The following is a 23,678-nucleotide window of genomic DNA, read 5'->3' as shown; positions in this document are numbered from 1 at the left end:
TGCCTGGACCCCAACTGGCTTCAACATTTGTGTACTTGTTAAGTGTATCTAACTCCACCTATCAGTGTGTATCTAAAATGCACTGAGGGATCGTACTATGTGCCCCTACAAAAATCCATAAATCCAATGTATAAATTTTCTCAACCACCAACCACAGTCTACACTGTGATCTTATTTCTCCGGCAGTGTACTGTTAAGGATGCTTCTTTCTAGTTGACGGACTCCCAGTGGTTTCATTTAGCGAGTGACGTCATACCCTGTCCCCATCCTGTTTCTGTAGGCGTGGCTGAGTCTCCAGAGCAGGCCGTGCGTCCTTATCACTGCTCCCGTCCTCACACTCAACCACTCTCTTCTCAGGCTCCTCCTCAGGGACTTCCTCCGAGCTCTCTGACGTCCTTGCAGCATACTCTATTCTAGAAAACAAAACAAACCATTCTTGCTTTTTCTTATTATGGATCAAGATAACATTTCAAGGATCCATTTTTCGGGACAGTATAGGTGATGAAATCAGGAACTCTGATATAATCAAGCAAGAACTGTACAATCCCAGCCCTTTATTTTGATAAGGGTATTGCTAAAATCACCTGGCCTCACTTGGGATTCACAATCCTTCTGCCTCTGCATACTAGAAGCCCTTCTTAACAAACTAGTATTTTAGAATCAGTAAATGTTACTCTATCAACTTTAGTCCTAATGAATTTATTCTTTTTCTTGCCTATGTAATGAAAAGCATCACCACCTTCTCTATTTAAACTAGACCTCTCACCTATTCTACTGAAATGAACATACATCCCACTTTACTTCCAACACTGTTAGTGCAAAATCACAAGTGCTCTCTATCATCAGAGGTACTCACTATGTGACATGCCCACAGTACCTGCTATCACACTTTACAGATAATTTGCTCAACCATGTTCACTGCCACTTTATTGGCAATCGGTAGGATATGAAACAAGCCCAGTGTTCTTCAGGTGAGGAATGGACAGTGAAATGTAAACGTGTGCCATGGATTTCTATTTGGCTGTGAAGAAAAATGAAATTAAGTGACTGGGTGGAAGCAGAAAATACACACTGGGGCGGTCTGAAAGCGAAAGGCTCCATGGGCGCCTCGGTTTGAAATCTCAGTGCCTAGTTGGTGGGGCTGTTTGGGAATGACTAGACAGTGTGTCACTGGAGTGGGGCTGACATTTCAGAAGACTCCCGGTGTGCTCTGTTTCCTGTGTGTGGGTCAGGGCGGGCTCTCGGCTGCTGCTCCAGAGCCATGCTGTCCCACCTCCTGCCATACTCTCTGCTATAATGGAGATGACGTCTATCTGGACCTTTTATCCTTCTGTTATGGTCGTTTATCAGAGCAGCAGAAAAGGAACTAAGTAGCTAGCTGGACTGGGGTGAGCTACTGCTGTGACAGACATGACTATCTGTTTTTAAATTTTGTTTTGTTTTTGTAGGAATATGGAAGACTTTGAACTTGAACTGGGAAAATGGTTGAATGCTGTAAGCAGAGCCATCCTGGTAAGAGCTTAAAAGAGAGTAGTGCAGAAAACCATGTGGGCTGTGGAAACCCAGGAAGAGAAACCTGGGGGAAGGGAATGGTAGCAATCTAGGTATCATTCTGGTGATATTTTGGCAAAGAACGTGGCTGCCCCTTGCTCTAGTCCTAAGAACTTGCCTGAGATGAAACTGAAAAGTAACAGAACAATTTCTTCAGCAGAAGAGATTTCAAGGCAGTCTAGTGTCTTGAAATCACTAATAACCAACCACTCTGCAACGTTGTTATGAACAGTCACTTGTATGCAGGTTGAAAATGAAAAAGTACAAGTGGAAATGAAGAAATACAAAATGGTTTAAAGGGAAAAGGAACACCATGAGACACAGGACTTGGACTTTTCTCTGATGATTTTGGTCTTGCTTTAGTCCAGTATTTCCTTACCATGCCCCATTTCCTCCGTCAACACATACTCTGTATCGGTATGTTGAATATGTAATTTGCTTTTTGATTCTGGAGGTTACACTTAGGAGACTGCCTTGAGTGTCTCTCTGAGTGTCTTTGGATTTTGGACATTTAAAGTATTAAGACTGAAAATTTACAGTAACTTCTGAAGTTGGATTAAATGCACTTTACATTAAGATATAGCCACAGGACAATGGTGGGCAAGGAGTAGAATTTGTTGTTTTGAATAAAGATGATTCGCATAGGCTATAAATTAGAGATAGAGTTGGAGAAGAGCACAGGAAGAGTTGGAAGGGAGAAGACGTGGTAGAAAGATATAAAGACAGTCCTTGTGGATGGAATGACATATGTGTGCTGTGGGTAGGGTGGAGTCGTACCTGCTGTGAATCCCAGCCTTGGGGAGGCAGAGGCATTGGCCTTCTGTGAATTCCAGGATAGCCGGAGGTACACAGAGAAACCCTGTGTGGGGCCCTGGGCTCAATACATACTGTACCATGCAAAAATAATCAAAACCAAACAAATGGCATACTAGGTTGAGCCTCAGAGCAAGGCTGGAAGGCCTTGAAGCTATGACGTCTCTCTTAACTCTGCTTACAGAGTTGCAATTATGCTTGAAGCCCAGACCAAAAAGAACATGTAAAAGTGCTAGAGGAAACCCAGTATGCCTGTGCTCACAGGAACACACACAACACACACACACACATAAAAATCTTTAAAAAAAAAAATCACAAGTATAAAGTCATTACTTGCGAGAGTACTGCAGTTATAGAAACATATTATTCATTTCATTGTATTTATATTTATCTTTAATATAAGTATTTTATTAAAACATCATTTAATTATCTTAATCTAAAATTATTTGATAATTAACAGATGTTTTTGAGTAAATAATTAGGCATCTAAGATGACAAAGCTATAAATTAATGATTGAATTGAATGGTTAGTAGGAAAAAAATCTAAATAGAATCTTGGTTTCTGTCAGATACCAGTACATGGCTGTGGAGATGGCTCAGTGAGAGCTGGTTACGCACGCCAAAGCTCTGGGTTCCAGCCCCTTGCACCATATAAACCAGGTATTACGGTGTAATTCTGGCCCTCAGAAGGAAGAGCAGAAGGAAATGGCCATTTAACAACTTTCAGATCATGTGAAATCATCCTTTAAAAACTAAAAATTAAATTCAAAGAAACTTTGCTATTTCACCTTTCTCAAAAGAGACTGGCAATATAGGGCGAGCTAGCCTCAAACTCTTGGCAGCCCTGGCTCAGCCTCTTAAGTGTGGGTTAAAGGGATGGGTCTTCATGTCTGACTGAAGGTGATATGTTTACCAAGAGTTCTGTTGATTCTGTTAATGACCAAGTCTCTGGAAGAACTGACTGCATTATTTATGGTTATTACTAACTTATAAGCTACATCCAGTAGCCTAGGTCAAGTGGATTAACTACAAAGTATCTAAATTTAAAAAAAAAGATGTTAAGCTTTAGCATTACTAAAACCTATCCTATCAAATTCAAAGGTGATGATAATGAATCTTTCGGTAACACAGTGATAGAATATGCTGGACTTGCACATGGAAGATACCAGGGTGAGTTTACCCAGCCTCCCAACCTCTTACTCACTAACGCTCTGTACAACACTGTTCAGATGGCGACCCTCCCGGGAAGCCTGCCTGGCAACCTTGCCGCAGAAGCGAGACACAAATCCTTACAAGGATACCTGCTGGACCACAATACAGCAGCTCCGCCCTCAGGACTAGATACCCACAGTACGGAAGCAACAACACAGGAACTGTCTGAGTGAAAATCACGTGTTCCTCACTTGTTTACGGAAGCCATAGGTGAAGTCTGGGCAGAGTTTTCATCTTCACCTTGAGAACTACTAAATTCAGACTCCTGAAAACGCTTTCCAATCTTTGGTCGCTTTAGATGACTGCTCCGAGTACGAGTGGAAACAGGTGTCTTTTCTGGACCTGCAGGAAACCAGTAAAACTGCATGTGACTATGTGTAGAAAGGACTTCCTGCTAAAGCACACCGAAATGCAAGATCTGCAGCATGGCCACCCACGGCCCATCATACAGTGCTGTCCCTTCCTGCAGATCCAGCGGAGAGAACCATGTCAGCACTTGTTTCCATTATAGAATAAGGGCTGTGTTCACTCGGCATATTCCTAATCGTTAGGATTACTGTTCCTGGACTTTCACCCATGCTCTCTCTTACTGATTTGGGGGAATGATGTGGATATTATGATCCCCAAGCTACAAGTACAGAAGGGGGTGCTCAGTGTTCTCACAGTAAAACCAGAGGCGGGGGGGGGGGGGTAGGAGGAGAGCCCAGGTTAGAACACTTACTACAAGAACAGCTGATTTTCTTACCTTCAGAAGTGCTAGCAAAGGCATCTTTTAGGGAATGGATCTAAAACAGAGATAGAGATTAAAATCTAATGTTTTAAACTACTCTCTCTCACGATGGACCTCTTTTCGTTCATAGTTTCAAAGAAAAATATTTCATTGTAATCAAATAGTACTTTTTTTTTTTCGGAGCTGGGGACCGAACCCAGGGCCTTAGCACTCTACCACTGAGCTAAATCCCCAACCCCAAATAGTATTTTTTGTTAAGAAATCTACCTTCAAAATTACAAGAGTATGTTATAGCTGTCAGCTCATCTCCAGCCATCTGCTCTGCTGGGTTAAGGGTTATTTTGTTGTTGTTGTTGTTTTGTGTTGTTTTCATACCACCTTCAGAGGGCTATCTACTGCTGATGAACTAAACTTGCGATTGAAGTTCCCCAACATCTAGCTTGACTTCCAAAGCAAGTATCTCCCAACAGATGGTTCATCTGATTTCACATTAAACCCATCTCAAGATAAATTCCCAAAATTATTTCTCTACATTGATGGCAAGAATTACAGTCATTCCACTTAAAACCTATGTAACAATAATGAGAGTGTCTGAAATCTCATTCAACCAATCACAAAGCTTCCTGATTTTGAATGACAGCTCCCTTAGAGCTATCCTGTCTTATCACCATTTGTTTAGCCCAGGCCTTTATTGTCTTAATCTGAACAATCCCAAACAGCTTCTTCACTGGTCAAGCATTCTCCTCTAACTCATCCTATCTAAGCCTTTACACCCAATGAAAGAATGCTTCCCAGTCACAAGCTGTATGACTGACTCCTTTGCTTAAAACTTAAACCAATGTCCCCAGCTCCGAAAAAAAGAAAAAAGAAAAAAAAAAAACCTTAAACCAACATTTTACCACTGTACAGAATACAAAATAAAAAACCTTTTCAATAATTAATCTCTTTAACATTAAATAAACATTTCTCTTACATTCTAACTTCTAAAATGCCCTAATAGCTTTTCATAGACCTTGCACCTAGCCCTCAGGTCACCCTGTGCTATGCTGTAACAGCTAAGGCAATTGTTACCCTGTAGTGTATTTATTTCTTTAACAATGGATCCTCTAGTTCTCTTGTGTTTATGAGAACCATACCTTTGAATGTCCACGCCTTGCTGTGATACCTACTCCATTACAAAATTCCAACCCCTCGACTTCCCATTTCACGCACTGAGCACAACATGGGATGCAGAGGCATCAACAGAGCTGCCTAAGGCTGACAAAGTGGACTCTGCACTTCAGGACAGCTAGCAGGACTGTGGGGATCTGAAGATGCCAATGAAAATACAGTAAGTTACCCTACTCCAACCATTAAACAATGCGTATCATTAATGTCACACTGTACTGCATGAACACACATAAATGTGTCATTATGGACTGTGGCAAATGCACAATAAAGGTCTTGCCTTCCAGAAGTCTGTTACTGAACTAGAAAGATAAGAATGAATAGGTAAAAAGATACAAAGAATAATGATGCAAAGATACATACACGTTATGATTTATGTACACGAATAAGTAAAAGAAAGCAAACCATCACTTAAAGAATAAACCATGTAGTTAAAAATAGAACTACTAAGTGGTTACACTTTTTTTTTAACTAAAACATTAAAGTAGTAAGAATCTGAACATCAAAAATGACAGAATATACAATTCATGCTATTAACCTTATGACAGTTACTATAATATATTCTCATTCGAATGATATTTAAAATTACTTGGTATTATATTAAAATAAAATATAGCCTTTATTATACTTGTGAGAAGAGCATAATTTCTAGTTTTCCTTGATTTTATGATAACTGAAAATACTATGTTCCTGTGTATCTGAGAAATAGGGGCTGTAACCCAAAAAGAACAGGGGCTTGCTAGGCATGGTGGCACATACATTTAGTCCGAGAACTTAGGAGAAAGTGGTAGGTGGGGCTCTGTGAATTCCAGGACAGCCAGGGCAACTTAATGAGACACTGTCTCAATAATAAACAATACATATGTACACATCTTATAGTTTTAATTAGCTTGTAATTCTGTATTCTTCAAAAAGCATTAAATCTTTAATAATCAATTGACAGAAGTCACCAAGAAAGTGAATGCAGTTGAAATTGCCTGAGCTTGTGTAATAAACGTTTGAAACTTTGGGTACAGAAGCTTACAGTCTGAGCTATTCATGAAGCTGAGGCAGAATGTTTTCAAGTTCAGACCAGGCTGGAATACAGGTTTACCTGAGCAACATGGTGAGACCTATCTCAAAATAAAAAGTAAAGTGGGGCTGGGCTGGGAATGTAACTCAGTGGTAAACACGTGCCTAGAATACGTAAGATCCCACGCACAGTGCTCACTATCACCAAAACAAGCAACAAACACAAACAATTTCCTATGATGGTCAAAGGCGTACCTGCAGCTCTCTGCACTGACGCTCGCCCAAGCCAGGTTCACACTCCGGTACAGCAGCAGGACCATATTCTCCAGACACAGGTCTTTTGGCTTCATATTGAGAAATCTCTATATGAAAAAAATTATGAACTAACCATGTTTGATTTTTATTTTAATACTATTTGATTTTCCCAAAATTCCAAGAGCAGCATAGATAAAAAGAAATCAACACTTATAACTAATCCATTGATCCACAAAGCCTAATCCAGGCTTCTTTATTAATATAGTTATTTTTAACTCCTAACTTTTACTGGGTTATTTTGTTGTTTGGGCTAGACTAGATCAGTTTTTGTCATTGTTATTTTGGTTTTTTTTTTTTTTTTTTTTTTTTTTTCGGAGCTGGGGACCGAACCCAGGGCCTTGCGCTTGCTAGGCAAGTGCTCTACCACTGAGCCAAATCCCCAACCCCTGGTTTGTTTTTTTTTTTTTTTTTTTTTTTGTTAGTTTATTTTTGTTTTCTCTTTTGAGATAGGATTTCTATGTAGTCTTGATTATCTTGGAACTTACTCTATAGACCAGGCAGGCCTAGAACTCAGAGATCCATCTGCTTCTGCTTCCCAAGTGCTGGGATTAAAGGCATGTGCCACCACCACCTGGCATGTCTTTTGGTTTTTACTTTTACTTTTTAGACTTACTTAATATGTATGACTATTTTGCCAGTAGTTATATATGCATAATGTGTGTACCTTGTGGTCAAGGAGGGCAGAAGGTGTTAGATCCCATGGAACTGGAGTTACAGAGGTGGGTGATATGGCAACTGAACCCAGTCCTTTATAAGAGCCACACCTGCTCTTAACTGCTGAGCCATCTCCCTAGCCTCCTCTACACCTCTTTTTCCTTAGTGACTCAAAAGCAAAAGCACAATAAAAATTCCAAAATTTAAAAGAGGGTCTGAGTGATGGTATATATATGCTTGGCCCAGGGAATGGCACTATTAGGAGGTGTGGCCTTATTGGAGTAGGTGTGAAAATGTGGGGCATGGGCTTAAGACCCTCATTCTAGCTGCCTGGAAGTCAGTATTCTGCTGGCAGCCTTCAGGTGAAGATGTAGGACTCTCAGCTCCTCCTATACCATGCCTGTTCCTGCCCTGATGATATTGGACTGAACCTCTGAACCTGTAAGCCAGCCCCACTTAAATGTTGTCCTTTATAAGACTTGCCTTGGTCATGGTGTCTGTTCACAGCAGTAAAACCCTAACTAAGGCAATCTGCACCCTGAAAGATCACAACCCTGCTCTCAGGTATAAGACACCCCCTATTGGTGTGGCTTTTCAAGCTGTCCTGTATTCTACTAGTCTTACCTGTAACGTTAACAGCTTCTCTCTGTAATGCTCTAGTGATTGGTATTCGCTGGTGCCAGTGACCCACACCTTCAACTTCCCAAAGAAGTTCATGATCTCCTGGATACTTTTCAAAGTATTGCTTGGAAGCTGTAAAACACATTTAACAATTTCCTAAAAATCTCACATGTCAAAAAGAACAGAGGAGAGTAAGGTGCCCAAGTCACTCAGTGAGAATCGTAACCTTGCACTGACAACACGACTGAGGTAGCACAGAGTGAACAGGAGTCTCAGTCACGGGAAAAGGCTTTGTGATTAAGAGCATTTGCTGCTCTTCCAGAGGACCCGACTTTGGTTCCCAGAAGTATATGATGGCTTACAACCATCCAAATTCCAATTCCAGGGGATTCAATGCCCTGTCTGGCCTCCACAGGCACTAGCACTCACACGGTACAGATACACACCCAAATAACTGTACACATAACATGATAAACCTATCTTTTTTTTTTTTTTTTTTTGGTTCTTTTTTTTTTTCGGAGCTGGGGACCGAACCCGGGGCCTTGCGCTTCCTAGGCAAGCGCTCTACCACTGAGCTAAATCCCCAACACCTATCTTTTTTAAAAAGTAAAAATCTTAACATTTCAAGTAACAAGTTTAAGTGATAAATCTAAAGAAGGTCAATGCATGTGCAAAAGGAGTCACTATAAAGTTTAAAATACTACACAAATAGTAGAGGAAAACATTTGATAGTTTGTCAAAATAAGTCACAAAAAAAGAGGCCAAACTGTAGTGACATGTACAGATACCCCGTATCTAATCGACATGTAGAGTAAAGCCTTTGTGTCTGTAATGGCTTTGAGTGGAATGCCGCAGCAAAGCCTTTGCTATGTTCGGGTCAATCAGTAGAGGCTGAGAAATCGTTTTGAGTTGTTTGAACCTTGAAGAAATGTTGCCTCTCTGGAAATCCTGCACTTGGTGCTCTGTGCTGCACCAACCCTGGTCCTAAGCCACTCCTGGCAAACCTGGAGTTCTTAACTTTTGAATATGGCTGGCCATGGTCAAAAGGGACTGAGATTTATGTCTGTTTTCTCTAGCAGCAAGGGCAAAATAACTTTGATACGTGAACCCTTTCTCAGCCCCGATTAACCCGGTATAACATCTGAATAAAGTAACTGGAGTGAGCTAGTCAGTGACAGTCTCTTCCAAGAAGGCCGAACTAAATCCCTCTGTTCCCTCAGGAAAAGGAAGGCTTAGCATACACATTAGTGAACTTCTCGCTACTGTAGCACATACGGTCATCATCAAACAGTGTGTGCTGGCACTTGGGTGATCTAACTAGAAGAGGTAATCCAAAGGATGAGGTTACAAGGGCAATCCATGCTGCGCAAGAGACAAGGTTCTGATATACTAGCGGTGCATGTACAGCGCTGTGCACATCTCCACAGAACTTACTATTAAATGGCAAATAGCATGGGACTGATTAATAAAAAACAAGTGCAAAGCATGTAACCCCTTCCAAAGTTACAAACATGCACACATGACATCATGAGAGAGAAGGATGCATGGACTTCGGGGGCAAAGGCAAAGGGGATGAAGGGATTGCTAACAGCTCCAAAAGAAAATGAACTATGGGTTGGGGATTTAGCTCAGCGGTAGAGCGCTTGCCTAGCGAGCGCAAGGCCCTGGGTTCGGTCCCCAGCTCCGAAAAAAAAAAAAAAAAAAAAAAAAGAAAAAAAAGAAAATGAACTATATGCAGAATGAGCTGTATAACCCTGTACCAAAAATGCTGCTTGCCGTTTCAGAGTTGGTCACATTTTAAATACTTGCAGACCGCTTACTACTGGGCGTACTTAATCTGAAAACTAAAAATGCTCTGACACACACTTTTTGAATGACATATGCTGAGTAAGCTTCATACTGGAGCAGTTTCCATTTGGGTGAAGCATGTTCAGCCTATGTAATTCTCATTAGAAACGAACTTTTGTCCAACTGTCTAATCTGCATACTGAATACAAGGATAGTAGCATACTATTCTCCATGTGAACAAGTTATGAGTATCTAGTGCAAATCCACAAGCTGACTGAACTGGCCATTGTCCAGACCTTCTCTCAAACCATAAAGCTATGTCCCTGGGTGTAATAGGAAAGCACTTCCTGGAGCAACAGGGTTCTAACCCAAGGTAACTCATACACACGTAGTAACAGTCACCACGACTGGTCCCCCCCCACTGGATATTTTTTAATTTACATTTTAAATGGTATTCCCTTTCCCAGTTTCCTGTTCATAAGCCCCCTATCCCATCACCCTCCCCTTCTTCTATAAGGGTGTTCCCCCTCCCCAACTACCCCCCTTCCTGCTTCCCCGCCCTGACATTCCCCTACACTGGGGCATGAGCCTTGGCAGGATCAAGGGCTTCTCCTCCCATTGGTGCCCAACAGGGCCATCCTCTGCTACACATGCAGCTGGAGCCATGGGTCTGTCCATGTGTACTCTTTGGATGGTGGTTTAGTCCCTGGGAGCTCTGGTTGGTTGGTATTGTTGTTCTTATGGGGTTGCAAACCTCAACTCCTTCAATCCTTTCTCTAACTCTTCCAATGGGGACCCCATTCTCAGTTCAGTGCTTGGCTACGAGCATCTGCCTCTGTATTTGTCATGCTCTGGCAGAGCCTCTCAGGAGACAGCTATATCAGGCTCCTGTCAGCATGCACTTCTTGGCTTCAGCAATAGTGTCTAGGTTTGGTGGCTGTATATATATGGGCTGGATCCCCAGGTGGGGCAGGCTCTGAATGGCCTTTCCTTCAGTTTCTGCTCCAAACTTTGTCTTCATATCTCTCCCTATGAATATTTTTGTTCCCTGGTATCTCTTATCCCAAATGTTTGAGAAAAAAAGTTTTGGATTTCTTTTCAGATTTTTAATATTTGCCAACCTTAAATACAAAGCCATGCCTTTGACTTATGGTCGGCTGCCTGCCCATCTCCACTGCTAACAATAAGTCAAAGGCTTGGCTTTCACTCTTCTTCTCCATCTCTCTCTTCCTAGCAGCTGCTGGAACTCAGGGCTTGGCTATCTTGTGGTTTTTCTCTCAAATTGGACTCTTAAGCTTCCTTCTGAGTTTGTTTTTAAATTTTTTATAAAAGACTAAGAACCTGTAAAAGGAAATTTTAATTCTTCAGTAACATGTGCTTTATTCGATTCTATTTTTGAAGGACAGAATAGATTTGCAGGAAACAAAACCAGAATTAAAAAAAACAAAAACAAAAAACCAAGGGCTGGAGAGATAGCTCAGCGGTTAAGAGCCCTGACTGCTCTTCCAGAGGTCCTGAGTTCAATTCCCAGCAACCACATGGTGGCTCACAACCATCTGTAATGGGATCTGATGCCCTCTTCTGGTGTGTCTGAAGACAGCTACGATGTACTTATATACAATAAATAAATAAATCTTTAAAAACAAACAAAAAACATTAGTGCTGTTATTCAGAAACTGCAAACTATTCTTTTACATGTATGTGTTTTTTGCCTGCATGTCTATCTGCTGCCAATGGAGGCTGGAGGAGTGACTAAATAAATAAATAAATAAATAAATAAATAAATAAATAAGCAAGCAAGCAAGCAAGCAAGCAAGCAAGCAAGCAAGCAAGCAAGCAAGCTTTGGGGGAAAAAAAAAGGCTGGCAAAAATGTTACAAACTCCGTGGCATGTGATCCCAGAGCCTGGAGGTTAAGACAGCAGGATCGTCACTTCAAAGCCAGTCTGTCTCCATGTAAAAAATTTAAAACATTTAATAAAAAAGTTATCCTCTATATAACAACTAGATACCATAAAATAAAATTACACCTGTAAAGTTAAGTCCTAGAAAGTGAAAACTTCCACTCTCATTTAAAACATAGTATACAGTTACAATATTCTGGGGGAACCAGGTTTAGGTGACATCAAGTTTATCATTTTTCACCTCAGTCCACTTGCCTGTGTACATGAGAGAAGACAGTGGATACCGTAAGCCAAGTGCATCTTCTGTGAACGAATCAACAAAATCCTCCAGCATATGAAGCCCCAGATCTTTTCCTCGGTATTTCTTCCTTATAAACATTGTGTCAAGAACTGGCAGTTGGTAATTCTGGGTAAGAAATGAGGCACATAAGCTTCCTGCAGTGGTAAGAGAAACCAGAGAGTTTTACACATTAAGCTACATGGACATTTGTAAATACCAGTTAACACTTCTGAAACTAGTTTTTCCCTGTGTCAAGAAGCACACCAAAAAATGTGTATATTCTGTAATAAAATGTATTATAACACGTTATACATTATAATGTATATGTGTGATAAGAATAGCTGTTATTTTATGTTTTCCAACAGTGAGGAATATAGGACAGGTAGCTTATTTCTATCTCATGACATGCGTACGTGTCTATGACTACATATACTACACTGTCATTGTCTTTAGGCAGAACCTAGCCTTCTCCCCGTCTCCTCCACACACTGAAACATCTAAAACCATGAGCCAAAAATAAATCTTCTTTCAAGTGCTTTTGCTCAGATATATGATCACACTACCAGTAAGTCTGCCTAGGGCACTATACAAGGAAATGTTATTTGGTCCTTAGAAGAAATGACGCGTTGGCGGGAGATGGCACAGCGGAGAGTCTGGGGTTGGTTCTCAGCACTCATATGATGGCTAACAGACATCCATAACCCCAGTCTACCTCTGCTCTCTGAGGGCACAGGACATGCACATGGTACACAAACATACAAGCAAGCAAAACAAGAACGCAGATGTAACAAATCTAATTTTTTCAAAGAAGTGAAGTACTGATGCACACATACATTACACGAGGCTTGGAAAAAAGAATGTTAACTCCCCCTCCTCCAAAAAGGAAAGCTGGATAAAAGCCAATGACATATGATCTACATTAGTGAATAGATTAATGGTTGCCAAAGGCTGGGAATAAGAGTGACTAATGTAGACAGATCATACAAAGTCTAGCAGTGTATGCAGATTTTTGTTCTGTAATAATAAAAATATCTAAAACTGGTGAAATCTGATACATTTGAAATGAGTAAATTTTTTGGTTTATGAATAAACATATTTAAAATATGAATCAAACAGCAATTTACACCTTTGATGTCTACCATTACAGCCCGATGCCACAGAGACAAGTCTGAAAGGATGTCCCTCACGTCCACCCATTTCTCAGTAAATCTCGACATCCCTCTGTCCAGCTACTCTGAGCAAAAAGCCCAGAACTCGGCTCTGGTTCTTCCTGCAGTCTACAACAGTCCACCAGAACCCTACAGCAGGAAGAGCAACAACGCCTCCTCAGGCCTTGCTTCCTTTGCCCAGGCCACAACACTGACCTCAGCCTTCCACAGCGGCCTTGTCACTACGTTCTCAACCCTGCTGACAAGCTTTGTATTGGCGAGTGGCCGCAAGCATGTCAGCTCACTGTGAAGCTGGCTCTGGAGGTCCCTCCCCATTTCAGACGTAAACATGTTTGTATTAAGTATCCTCTCAGGCATGTGCCCCCACCACAAAAATGAACAGAGACCAACAAAACAAACCAGCACTGTGACAGAGTGGGAAGAGAACCACACAGCTCAAGGACAAGAACATCGTGCTATAATAACAATAAAAAGGGTAAACTATTTCCGACATATGTTACTACGATTTATCCCATGATATAAGACTGGAAAGAAGTTGGAAGTTCTGTCATGGGAAGCTCAACCTGGAGAGAGAGCTCAACTGGAGCCCCAGCTGACTGTCTCGTCTCGATTCAGCTGCTTATTGAGAGCAGCAGACCTGATGCTGTTACTGCTGTCTGCTGGGAGCCTTGCTGGGGGACTGCTCTGCCAGGGACTCCCTTGATTGGAACTCCGGCTCGGGGCCTTAATGATGTTTGCTCACTGGGTTTCTGATGGACTTGAAGCCATTGCCTGTGAGCTGTTATTTATTCTTTTACTTGGAACCCGCAGGTGGAGGGGTTGCAGGGTGGGATGACATGACTTTCTATCAAGAACTCTAGTTACCTGCCTCAACGGAACTTTCCCAAATGATTTCTGCTGGACATTTTAAGCGCCTTATTTAAAGGTGTTCTACTATCTACCTTGATATTTATTCTTATTGTGGCTTGCTATGTATTTTAGAAACTCACTCCTTCAAAACCAATACTATGAGGAGAGATGGATCAGTTGTTTAGAACACCCATTCTTACAAGGACCTGAGTTCAGTTCTCAGCACCTATATGGTGGCTCATAACCATCCGTAACTCTGGTTCCACTGGGTCTGACTCCCTCTTCTGACTTGTGTGGGTACCATACACATGACACATACATACATGCAGGCAGAACACTCATACACATAAAATAAAAAATAAACTGAAAGTATGACTTACTTTATTGGCCTAAACAGAATACCTGCACACTCTGGGCACCCTCTACCTGGACTCCTAGTGCTGCCTTTTAAACGAGCATGAAGGTGTTAGGCAGGGGTGGGTATCCTTTACTCAGCACTCAGGCAGCAGAGGCAGGCAGATCTCACAGAGAGTTCCAGGACAGCCAGGGCCACACAGAGAAACCCTTGTTTTCTTGGGTGCAGGGGCAGCAAGAAAGATGATGTTTGCCCTCCTTCCTGAACCCCCTTCATCATAGAGCATAATTCACTCTCTTTGGCTTAGAAACTTAAGATGCCACCTCTACCCTCTCCAAAGTCTATCACTCACTCTATAAACTAGGCTTGGAAACCATCTGCAATTTCTGAGGGATTCAAACCTGTTTCTCCACTTTCAGTTCCTGCCCGGGACTCTCTTCCACCTCACACTTCCTGTTACTCCCATCGGTTCATTTAGAAAACCTTCTCTCTCCTAACACTATTAAAACAGCTTCTCCAGCACCCTCTCTTTAGTTGATTTGACTTTTTTCCTAGCACCGTCTCTCCCTGTAAAATCAAGTTCCTCAAGGACAGAGCTTGCAACACTTTTACTCTTTTTAGTGTGTCCCTCGCATTCTTTCCCGCTACTCTTCCCTCCTCTATTCCTCGCCTGTGTGTCACCTAAAATAACATAAATGAACACTTCAGTGACATGATTTAAGATCTATTAGCAGAAGTCACAAGTCTATTCTGCCAGACCGAGCAGCTTCCTCATCTCACCAAGAAGGTACCCCTTAACCTTTTCCTTCACCATCCTAAAGCCGCATTTAGCATCTCATAAAAGTGTCGGTGTGGGGATTTTTTTTTTCCACACTATTGATATGAACGCCAAACAAATTGGGAGATGGCTCTTCGTGTTTTAAAGTCAGTTAAGTGTTGGCTACCTGAGAGAAACAAACCCAGGGAAACTTGGTAAGGGCCTAGTCTGGGCTTGAGTAATAATTCCCTCACAATCATCCAGAAGATGTCTGAAGTTGCCTGACACTGTGACACTCTAGCCACAGACTAAATTTATTAATTTAAAACAAAATAAACTACTATTCCTCTTCAGAGAGCTGAAGCTCGGACCCCGTGTCAGCAATGAACTCACTGCCTCTGTACAGCACTTTCTTCCCAATGCTTTAGCCCCACAAGCCTGTACCTATCCTTCTCTCAGATTCCGAGAAAGGTTGCACAAGGAGGATGACATGGTACAAGTATATTTTATCTCTAAAATCCATGCTGAAACCACTTCCCATTATAAGCACGTGCTTTAATCCCAGCGCTCAGGAGAAAGAGGCAGAGGGTCTCTATGAGTCTGAGGACAGCCTGGTCTGCATAGAGTCAGGACCAAGTAGGACCTTTTAAGAAGTGACTAGGAATCTATACTCATGCACGTAAGATCAGTGGGTCTATACTGACAACAGTCGATTTGACCCGGTTCTCTTCTGTGTCCTGTCTCCCACCGTGATGCCTGTGCTACTTGGAACTCAAGCAACAGAAAGCATCACCAGATGAGTAAGCACACATTCTTTGAAGACTTTAAATACAAAGTTCTGTACCTAAAGAGAATACATTCCGAACAGTACCACACCTATTGAACATAGCAATTATAAAATTGTTATAAAGATAGTCCAGTGGCTGGGGAAACAGTTCAGTCAGTAAAATGTATGTCGTGCAAGCATGAGGACCTAAAATTCAATCCCCGATACTCATGTAAAAAAGCCAGGTATGTCAGTGCACATCTGTAAACTCAATCCCTAACTTCTATGTAAAAGGATCAGGTGCAGGACCAAGTGCCTCTAATCCAACTGCTGGGGAGGCAGCAGCCAGTGTAGCTCTAGGTTCAGTGAGCAATTCCAGTCCAAAGGGAGACCAGCATCAGCCTCAAGTCTACACAGACACACACACAGACACACAGACACACAGACACACACAGACACACACACACACACACACACACACACACACTCTCTCTGATTCTCTCTGCCTCTCTCTCTCTCTCTCTCTCTCTCTGATTCTCTCTGCCTCTCTCTCTCTCTCTCTCTCTCTCTCTCTCTCTCTCTCTCTCTCTGTTTCTCTCTGTCTCTGTCTCTCTCCCTCCCTCCTTCCCACACACCTTTGGGTTGGGAATCTTTTGCCCTCTCCTTTAAAGCCTGAGAAACAATTCTCTACAATTTTTATTCTTCCAATTTTTAAAACTTAAAATACAACAGTTATTTTATTCACAAAATGGGAAAAAACAAGAATTGAAGACACCAACTTTAAAAAGAAGAAGTAATTCTTACAGATTAAGTTTGTGTTAAATATAGAACATGAAAAATTGGATAAAATATGTTTGAGACCACAAACATTTCCAATTATATTCTACTAACTGCTGTCCTTTAAGTCACTCATAGTATAAGACAAATATATCCATGATTTAACATCTATGATTTTTATAAATACAAGGGAGCATGCAGGTCCAAGATAGGTTACAGTTTATAATTCTCCTTAAAAACACAACTATAGTCTTACTTGTTTCCAAGTCTGCATTTTATAAGTACATTACAGAGTCTCCACTAAGCAGGGTGGCACATGTCTTTAATCCCAGCACTTGGGAGGCAGAGGCAGGTGGATTTCTGAGTTTAAGGCCAGCCTGATCTACAGAGCACGTTCTAGGCCAGACAGGGCCAGACAGAGAAAACCTGTATCAAAAAAATCAGGGGGGCAGGGGAGAGGGAGAGACATAGGACAGGGATGGGGGAATGGAGGGATGGGGAGGTGGGGGATTGGGCTGAAATGATCTGTTGGCAATCACAGATTTTTGAGGATGTCTGTCCTTAACAAAACTTTCAACTTTGGAAGATACGTCAACTGATGTCTAAAGTCAATCTACCTCCTTTGTTTTAAAAAGTACTATATTCTAATCTAGCTGTGTCACAGAAGCCTGTGACAACAAACAAGCATGTGCCTTCCTTTGATGCACCCAGGCTACCTGACACTAAGATTACCACCCCCACCTACAAAGAGCTGCGGGGCAACTGTGCAGTGAAGAAAGAGTGAGATCAGTGCACTCTGTCTACTGATCATCATCTTACAGTCCAGGACAATTCTCCCAGTGAAGGAGCTCAGGGAACAAGCTTTACTCTACAGTTTCCAGATGTATAGAGATCTGAGACAGCAAAGATCTGAAAGACGTAACAGGCAATTATCTTTATTTCTTTTTAGTCTGTTGTTTTCCAACTGAATTTTAAATATTTATTTTCCTGACTTCACTCAAATGTTGATACCAATATTTGAAGTAAAATAAATTTCTTTCCTCTGAACCTTTTGAGTGAAGTAAAGACAGAAATTTTTTACTTAAGAAATGGCTGCCTCTATTCTCATAAAGTAATACTATTCTTATTTTTAAGTAGTTCTTATTGTTTCTATTTAAATCTGAAATCCCAGTTTGGAAATACACAAAGACCATTATCTGCAGATATAATTTGGGTCCTACTGAAGATGCTGACTAAACAATCTATTATGATCAAAGTAACAGTTCATGAAAAATAGAATATCAGATGTGAAAAACCTAGACGATCAGTATGCTAGACCACTTACCATACTGATGACATCCACGTCTCTGAGATGGATAATACAATAGTTGTCACTATTTACTGACAAATATAAGGCTTGAGTACAAAGTTAGCCTTGTTACTATAAAGACAAGGCTTCTAAGAATTAGTTATAAAACGTAAGTATAGCTTTAATACAGATCACAATATATGTATTTCAATAACAAGGCTAAAAGCTCTTCAACAGAAAATAAATAAATGAGTACGGTTTTTTAAAATCTCTCTCTAATACAAATTTTTAAGAAGGTTTTATCGCTAGCTGCAGGTGTATCTTTTCCCTACTATGTATGTGGGGAGGGAAAGAAGGCATGAGAGGAAGTAAAGGTATTTTTGTTTTTCTTTGGGAGAATTTCTCACAGTGATTTCAGTTATGTTCCATAACTTTCCTTACTGACCCAAAGGCTGGCATGAGCACCGAGTTCCACTACTACCCAGCAGAGGGAGATAGAGCTTAAAAGTAAAAGAATACAATGAAGACATGGCAATCAAAACGAATGGGTGCGGGGTGCGGGGTGCAGGGTGCGGGGTGCGGGGTGCGGGGTGCGGGGTGCAGGGTGCGGAAATTGGTAGGAGCTGCCCAGGCAGAGATGACATAGAGCTGCCTACCAGAGCAGCAAGACAGAGCACAGGTCTCGGAAGAGAAGGAAGCCCCAGGAGACACATCAGATGAAGAATGGCATACTCAGGACCAGCCTGAGCTTCAGAGTAAGAGCAAGTCCCTAGCCAGAAAACAAAGCTAAAATAATAATATTTACTTTAAGGATGGTAACTACAAATGGCAATGCACGTAGGCCCTGTGTGTTTTAATAAGAAAGAGCAACAGTAGCAGAATTCAAAATAGCAACTTTTACATAAAGGAGCAGATGCAAGGCTACGACCAAGGTGAATCTCCACCCAGATAGAAAGAAAGGCCATCTTCTGTACCTAGGGTCCTTTTTACTCTTCAACAGGCTTTTCTAGCAGTCCTCTCTCACGGGACAGTAAAAAACCATAGCACTCCTGAGAAACCAAAGGGCAAGCATCTCGATTTGCACTCTAGGGCTCGAGTTAACAGACACTGACACAGTTGGGGTTCAAAATGGAGATGTCCACAACACAGTCTAAGTAACTTACAAAACTCACCTGTAGGCTTAACTGAGTAAAACCCAATGGCCTCTCCTTTCTTCCACAGAATCTTAGCATAGTCAGTACTGCTATGACACAGGAATGGGATCTCATTTCTCTCCATTTCCTGTTTTCTATAAATAATTCGATTGAGAACATACAGAACCACTCTTTCTCCAAGAGTGCTCACCTACAAAGAGAGTCAAACAGCAGGCACAGCAGTTACAATATGCAGTGAGTGATTAGAAAACACCAATCACCTTGTCCCCAGCTCCCACAGCTCCTACTGTCATTCAGAACACTTCACGCACAATCAACACAATTTAAAAACATTCTGTTATCATAGATAATCATTTATAACAAAAACAGCCCATTCCCACAAACACATTTTATGCATGGGATACTCCCTTGTAGCAAATTCTAAAGGGAGGCAAGCAGACCCCAAGGCACATGATCCACATCTCACTCAGTACAGTGTCTTCGTCACTATAGCTCTTAGGAGTGTGTGTACACCCCTAACTACTGCCCCACGCTACATACTCTGCTTCAATCCTTTCACTCCATTCCTGCCCCAACATTTAAAAATTATTTACTAAAAAGAAAAACAATACTATTCCCAAGAAACTCTCAGAACAATTACCTCAGTTCATGAAGGCAGCCATAACTACGCCCTTGGGGAAAGTATCTTTCTTTCCTTTTTTCAGGTGAAATGTTCCTTTTTACAGCCCTGTTTTTGCTCTAAATATATCTAGTCCTCCTACCCACATGCCACAACGCAGGTGAGCAGGGAAGTCTGGCTAAATAGTCTTGGGGCCCAGGATGAGAACAAGCCCAGCTCCTCCTCCGAGCCAGGCCGTCACAGGTACTACATGAGTACTCCCTCTGCCGTCACTCAGCTCTCCTCATGGGTATCTCTAACGCTAGAAAAAGGTGTCTGTTTGTAAAGTCTTATTTTCTTCCAAGTTTCCTTAAAGGAAAGCAACTTTGTTGTGACTAGCTGTGCAGAGAAAGAAAACTATTAACTACACGTACACACTACTCCAAAAATATCCCTGGCAGGGGCTCTCCTGAGCCAAACAGTACAAGGTGGCAAAACGGCCTTACTCTACTAAATGACAAGGCTACTTCTTTACACAGCACTAACCAACTTCTTCACACTGAGCTGAAATCTATTTCCCAGTGGTTATTCTTTGGTATTATGCCACACAGAGTACCAGCATCTGAAGACAGCCATGATGTTCTTCTCCATTTTATACCAATGCAACATTAACTACTGGAGAAATAGAGTCAGTCAGGCCGGCTGAGATTAACTTTGTTATCTCCGTCCTCTTGAGTGCTTTAGCCCTTCTATGTCGGTTCATGCTCAGAATACATTCATTATGAACACTGAAGAGACTGTGGAGCTAATGTGAGTTTGCTTCCTAAATTCAAGGCTCCATTTTACATCAACTAAAGCCCAGTGTTCCCACACATGCTGCTGCTTCAGTCTGAGATCAATGGTGCGCACGGACATCTACTCTTTCTGAAACACACACGCTATCTTCTACCTATCCTCATTTAAATCTATTTGTTCCCATTTATTTCTTAGAGACCAAGTGATGAAGCCAAGGGCAATCCTGAATTTACCATGTTGCTAAGAATGACTTTGAATTTCTGATCCTCCTGTCCCAACTTCCCAGGTGCTGGGATTTCTAGGAATGGCACCACACCTACTTTACATGGTTCTGGGGATCATGCATACCAGGCGAAGCACTCTACCAATTCAGATACACCCTAAGTGTTGGTGGTTTGAATGAGAAATGTCACCCACAGGCTCAGGTATTTGAACTCTTGGATCCCAGTTGGTGGCTCTATTTTGGGAAGCTTAAGGGGTGCAGCCTTGCTGGATCACTGGTGACAAGCTTTAGATAATTTAGCCTTGCCCTACTTCTAGTTGCTGTCTCTGCTTAGTCTTTTTTTTTTTTTCTTTTTTCTTTTTTTTTGGAGCTGGGGACCAAACCCAGGGCCTTGCGCTCGCTAGGCAAGCGCTCTACCGCTGAGCTAAATCCCCAACCCCTCTGCTTACTCTTGTAGCTCAGGACACAATGTAGGCTGCTGTCAGGCATCCCTGTCATAATGGACTCTTATTTCTCCTGCAACTGTAAGCCCAAACCAATTCTTCCTTCTGTAAAGTCATGGTATTTTATCCCAGGAAAATGGCTAACACACAGGTTCCACCTTTGTTTCTGGATTCTGCTTTTCAGAGATTAGTTCTCTCATTCAGCCCAGGGACATGGCCAGGGATATAGGAAACAGGTAAGCATGCCATCCACATCCTCCAGGGCACTGGCAGTATGAGTGGATGGAAGACAGAAATGGGGAAAGTCCTGCAGCATTAGTCTGGGGACCTCCAGCATATAATTAAGCATAAATAGGAGGTCCGGGATTATAAGCTTAATTTTACCACAACATATAAAGCAGAGAAAACTAAGGTCTAAAAACAATCATGTCATTTGTCAATATTTATAAGCAACTGTTATTTCCTCCTGTGCTTTACCAACTTTTCCTAACTAGCCAGAACTTGACTAGAACAGCTGGTCTTCCTGCACCTTTCCCTCAGTGATTTCCCTACTCCTCAGGTGTGATAGTCATCCAAATATTGTCTAAATTTTGGCCTTAACTGGTTCCATACCTGGGGGGCTTCGGTTTCCTCACGTGAGTAGGAGAGGACACTGTTTATTTGTCCTTCTGTTCTTTAACGCTTATCTAGATGTCCTCAGTCACATTTCAATTCTATGGGATGCTGTCTTTCTTTATACACACTGTATGATGTCAGAGCTGATACATCACACTCTTGTACATCTATCTCCACCTATCTTATGGCTTTATTTGTATCTTACACCCTCCTCCTCTATAGGAGTTCTAGATTAGGCTACACTACAAAGGTTGGCAAATATCTATATGTGCACTCTCCCAGCTTCTGTAGAATCTACAGGCATATTCAAGAATAAATACAATATCCAGAAGAAATAATACTCATATATTATTCCCCTAAAATCCCTTCCCTTTGAGTCTGATGTCTCCCAGAGTTCTACACTCAAAAGAACAGAAGCAGGAACAGGCCTATCCGAGGTGTCCAAACCTGGCGCGCCTCTTGCTCCTTCTAATTCACGTGGTTCAACTGCAACCACACTGAAAAACCAGACTCTCCTCCACCACAGAAGCTCAGAAGCTCAAGTAGAGGAAGGCAGCTTCCGTCAGCACCCCAAGAGCCCACTCTCCTCACCCACTCTCAGGAGAGACAGGACTGTAGAAACAGAGGAAGCCCAAATGAGTCCTGCTTTCATCATAAAACCCAGACAAGTGCAACTCTGTTATATGAAAATGGGGAACAGTCAAGAACGTCAAAAACTCTCACTATTTACAGGAATCACTGAAGGATATGAGCTTATTACCTGCTTCAGCCCCTCTCTAGAAGGTTCCGATGTTTTCACAAGATCATCAATGGCCCACCACTGACCAACAAGGTAAAGTGCCACAGCTAAAATAGAAAAGTGGCCATTAACATTGAAGTCTAAAGGGTCAAAAGAGGCAATGCTGCCTCCCAATAAGGATCATATATACATAATATACACATATACACAATAAAATCCATCCGTTCTTCCTTGCTTTCCTTTGCAGTCAGGTTGAGAGTCAACTCCAGTCCCCAGCACATCCAGGTAAATCTCCACCTTCAGCTATACCCCTTCTCCCCAGACCCTGGACCCACCCTTCCTACCTCTATTTTTAAACCCACTTTATTCATTAAAGGTTTAATTATATACAACTGAGAATTAATTTTTCTAAAACTAAAATTTGAAAGAAGTTTTTACACAAATTCTTTTGTGTAAGTTTCTCAATAAATTCCACACAGTTTGAATTGAAGTCCCTTAATTTACAAAAACAAAGCAAATGTATTTGTCATGTGTCTGGTCAGACCTGTAAGTGAATCCTCAGGCGCAAAGAGAGCAAGGATCTTCTGGGTCTGATTGCCGCCATAGAGAGGTACGAAGCCCACATTTGACAGGCTCACAGGAATCTGAAACACACGATGGTTCCAGATTAGTGGAGTGTTAAATGAAATTACACGACAAAAAAAAAATTACCAAAGGATTTACCAGAACTTAAGCCATTTATTTTAATATACAGCTTCATTTCACAGGCGGTAATAACCCTAAAAAGAACAAAAATCAAAAGGCAACAATGAAAGCAGGCTTCTCTTTTGCAAGAATTTTATTTTCTTGTGGAAAAAAATGAAAATGTGTTTCTACTAACATTCCTAGACACTAGCCATGCTACTGAGTAAAAGCAAACGACACTGCCAAGCCTACTGTAGTTTATTATCATTAGATTTCATATGAGGGACAGATTTTATTTTCTAGTAAAAGAAACCAGTAGGGTAAAGGGATGCTCCATCAGGACACACACAATCCTTTCACGCTGTTCTGCATTCGCTGAGTCAGCCATTGTAGAGAACTAGAAAACACTGTGTGGGGAAAGT

General features: G+C 41.6%; 1 protein-coding gene across 5 annotated transcripts in view; it reads right to left on the bottom strand.

The window, feature by feature from the left end:
* Fam169a (family with sequence similarity 169, member A) overlaps positions 1 to 23,678 on the bottom strand; it is a 60,666-nt gene that overhangs the window by 10,798 nt on the left and 26,190 nt on the right. For 4 of the 5 annotated variants that reach the window (XM_063281717.1, XM_039103472.2, NM_001427646.1 and 1 more), the window contains exons 3-11: positions 23,117 to 23,216; positions 22,594 to 22,679; positions 19,178 to 19,349; positions 12,020 to 12,199; positions 8,078 to 8,206; positions 6,740 to 6,846; positions 4,322 to 4,361; positions 3,768 to 3,918; positions 257 to 413 (exon numbers count right to left, since the gene is read on the bottom strand). In XM_063281717.1, the coding sequence (XP_063137787.1) occupies positions 257 to 413; positions 3,768 to 3,918; positions 4,322 to 4,361; positions 6,740 to 6,846; positions 8,078 to 8,206; positions 12,020 to 12,199; positions 19,178 to 19,349; positions 22,594 to 22,679; positions 23,117 to 23,216 (1,122 nt within the window). Of the gene's footprint in view, positions 1 to 256; positions 414 to 3,767; positions 3,919 to 4,321; positions 4,362 to 6,739; positions 6,847 to 8,077; positions 8,207 to 12,019; positions 12,200 to 19,177; positions 19,350 to 22,593; positions 22,680 to 23,116; positions 23,217 to 23,678 lie in introns of those variants that run through there. The other variant, XM_039103474.2, reaches the window with a different exon arrangement.

This window comes from Rattus norvegicus, chromosome 2 (genome assembly GCF_036323735.1).
Source record: "Rattus norvegicus strain BN/NHsdMcwi chromosome 2, GRCr8, whole genome shotgun sequence".
NCBI lineage: Eukaryota > Metazoa > Chordata > Mammalia > Rodentia > Muridae > Rattus > Rattus norvegicus.
The sequence above is the reverse complement of the archived record's forward strand: the minus strand, read 5'-3'. Positions and strand labels throughout refer to the sequence as shown.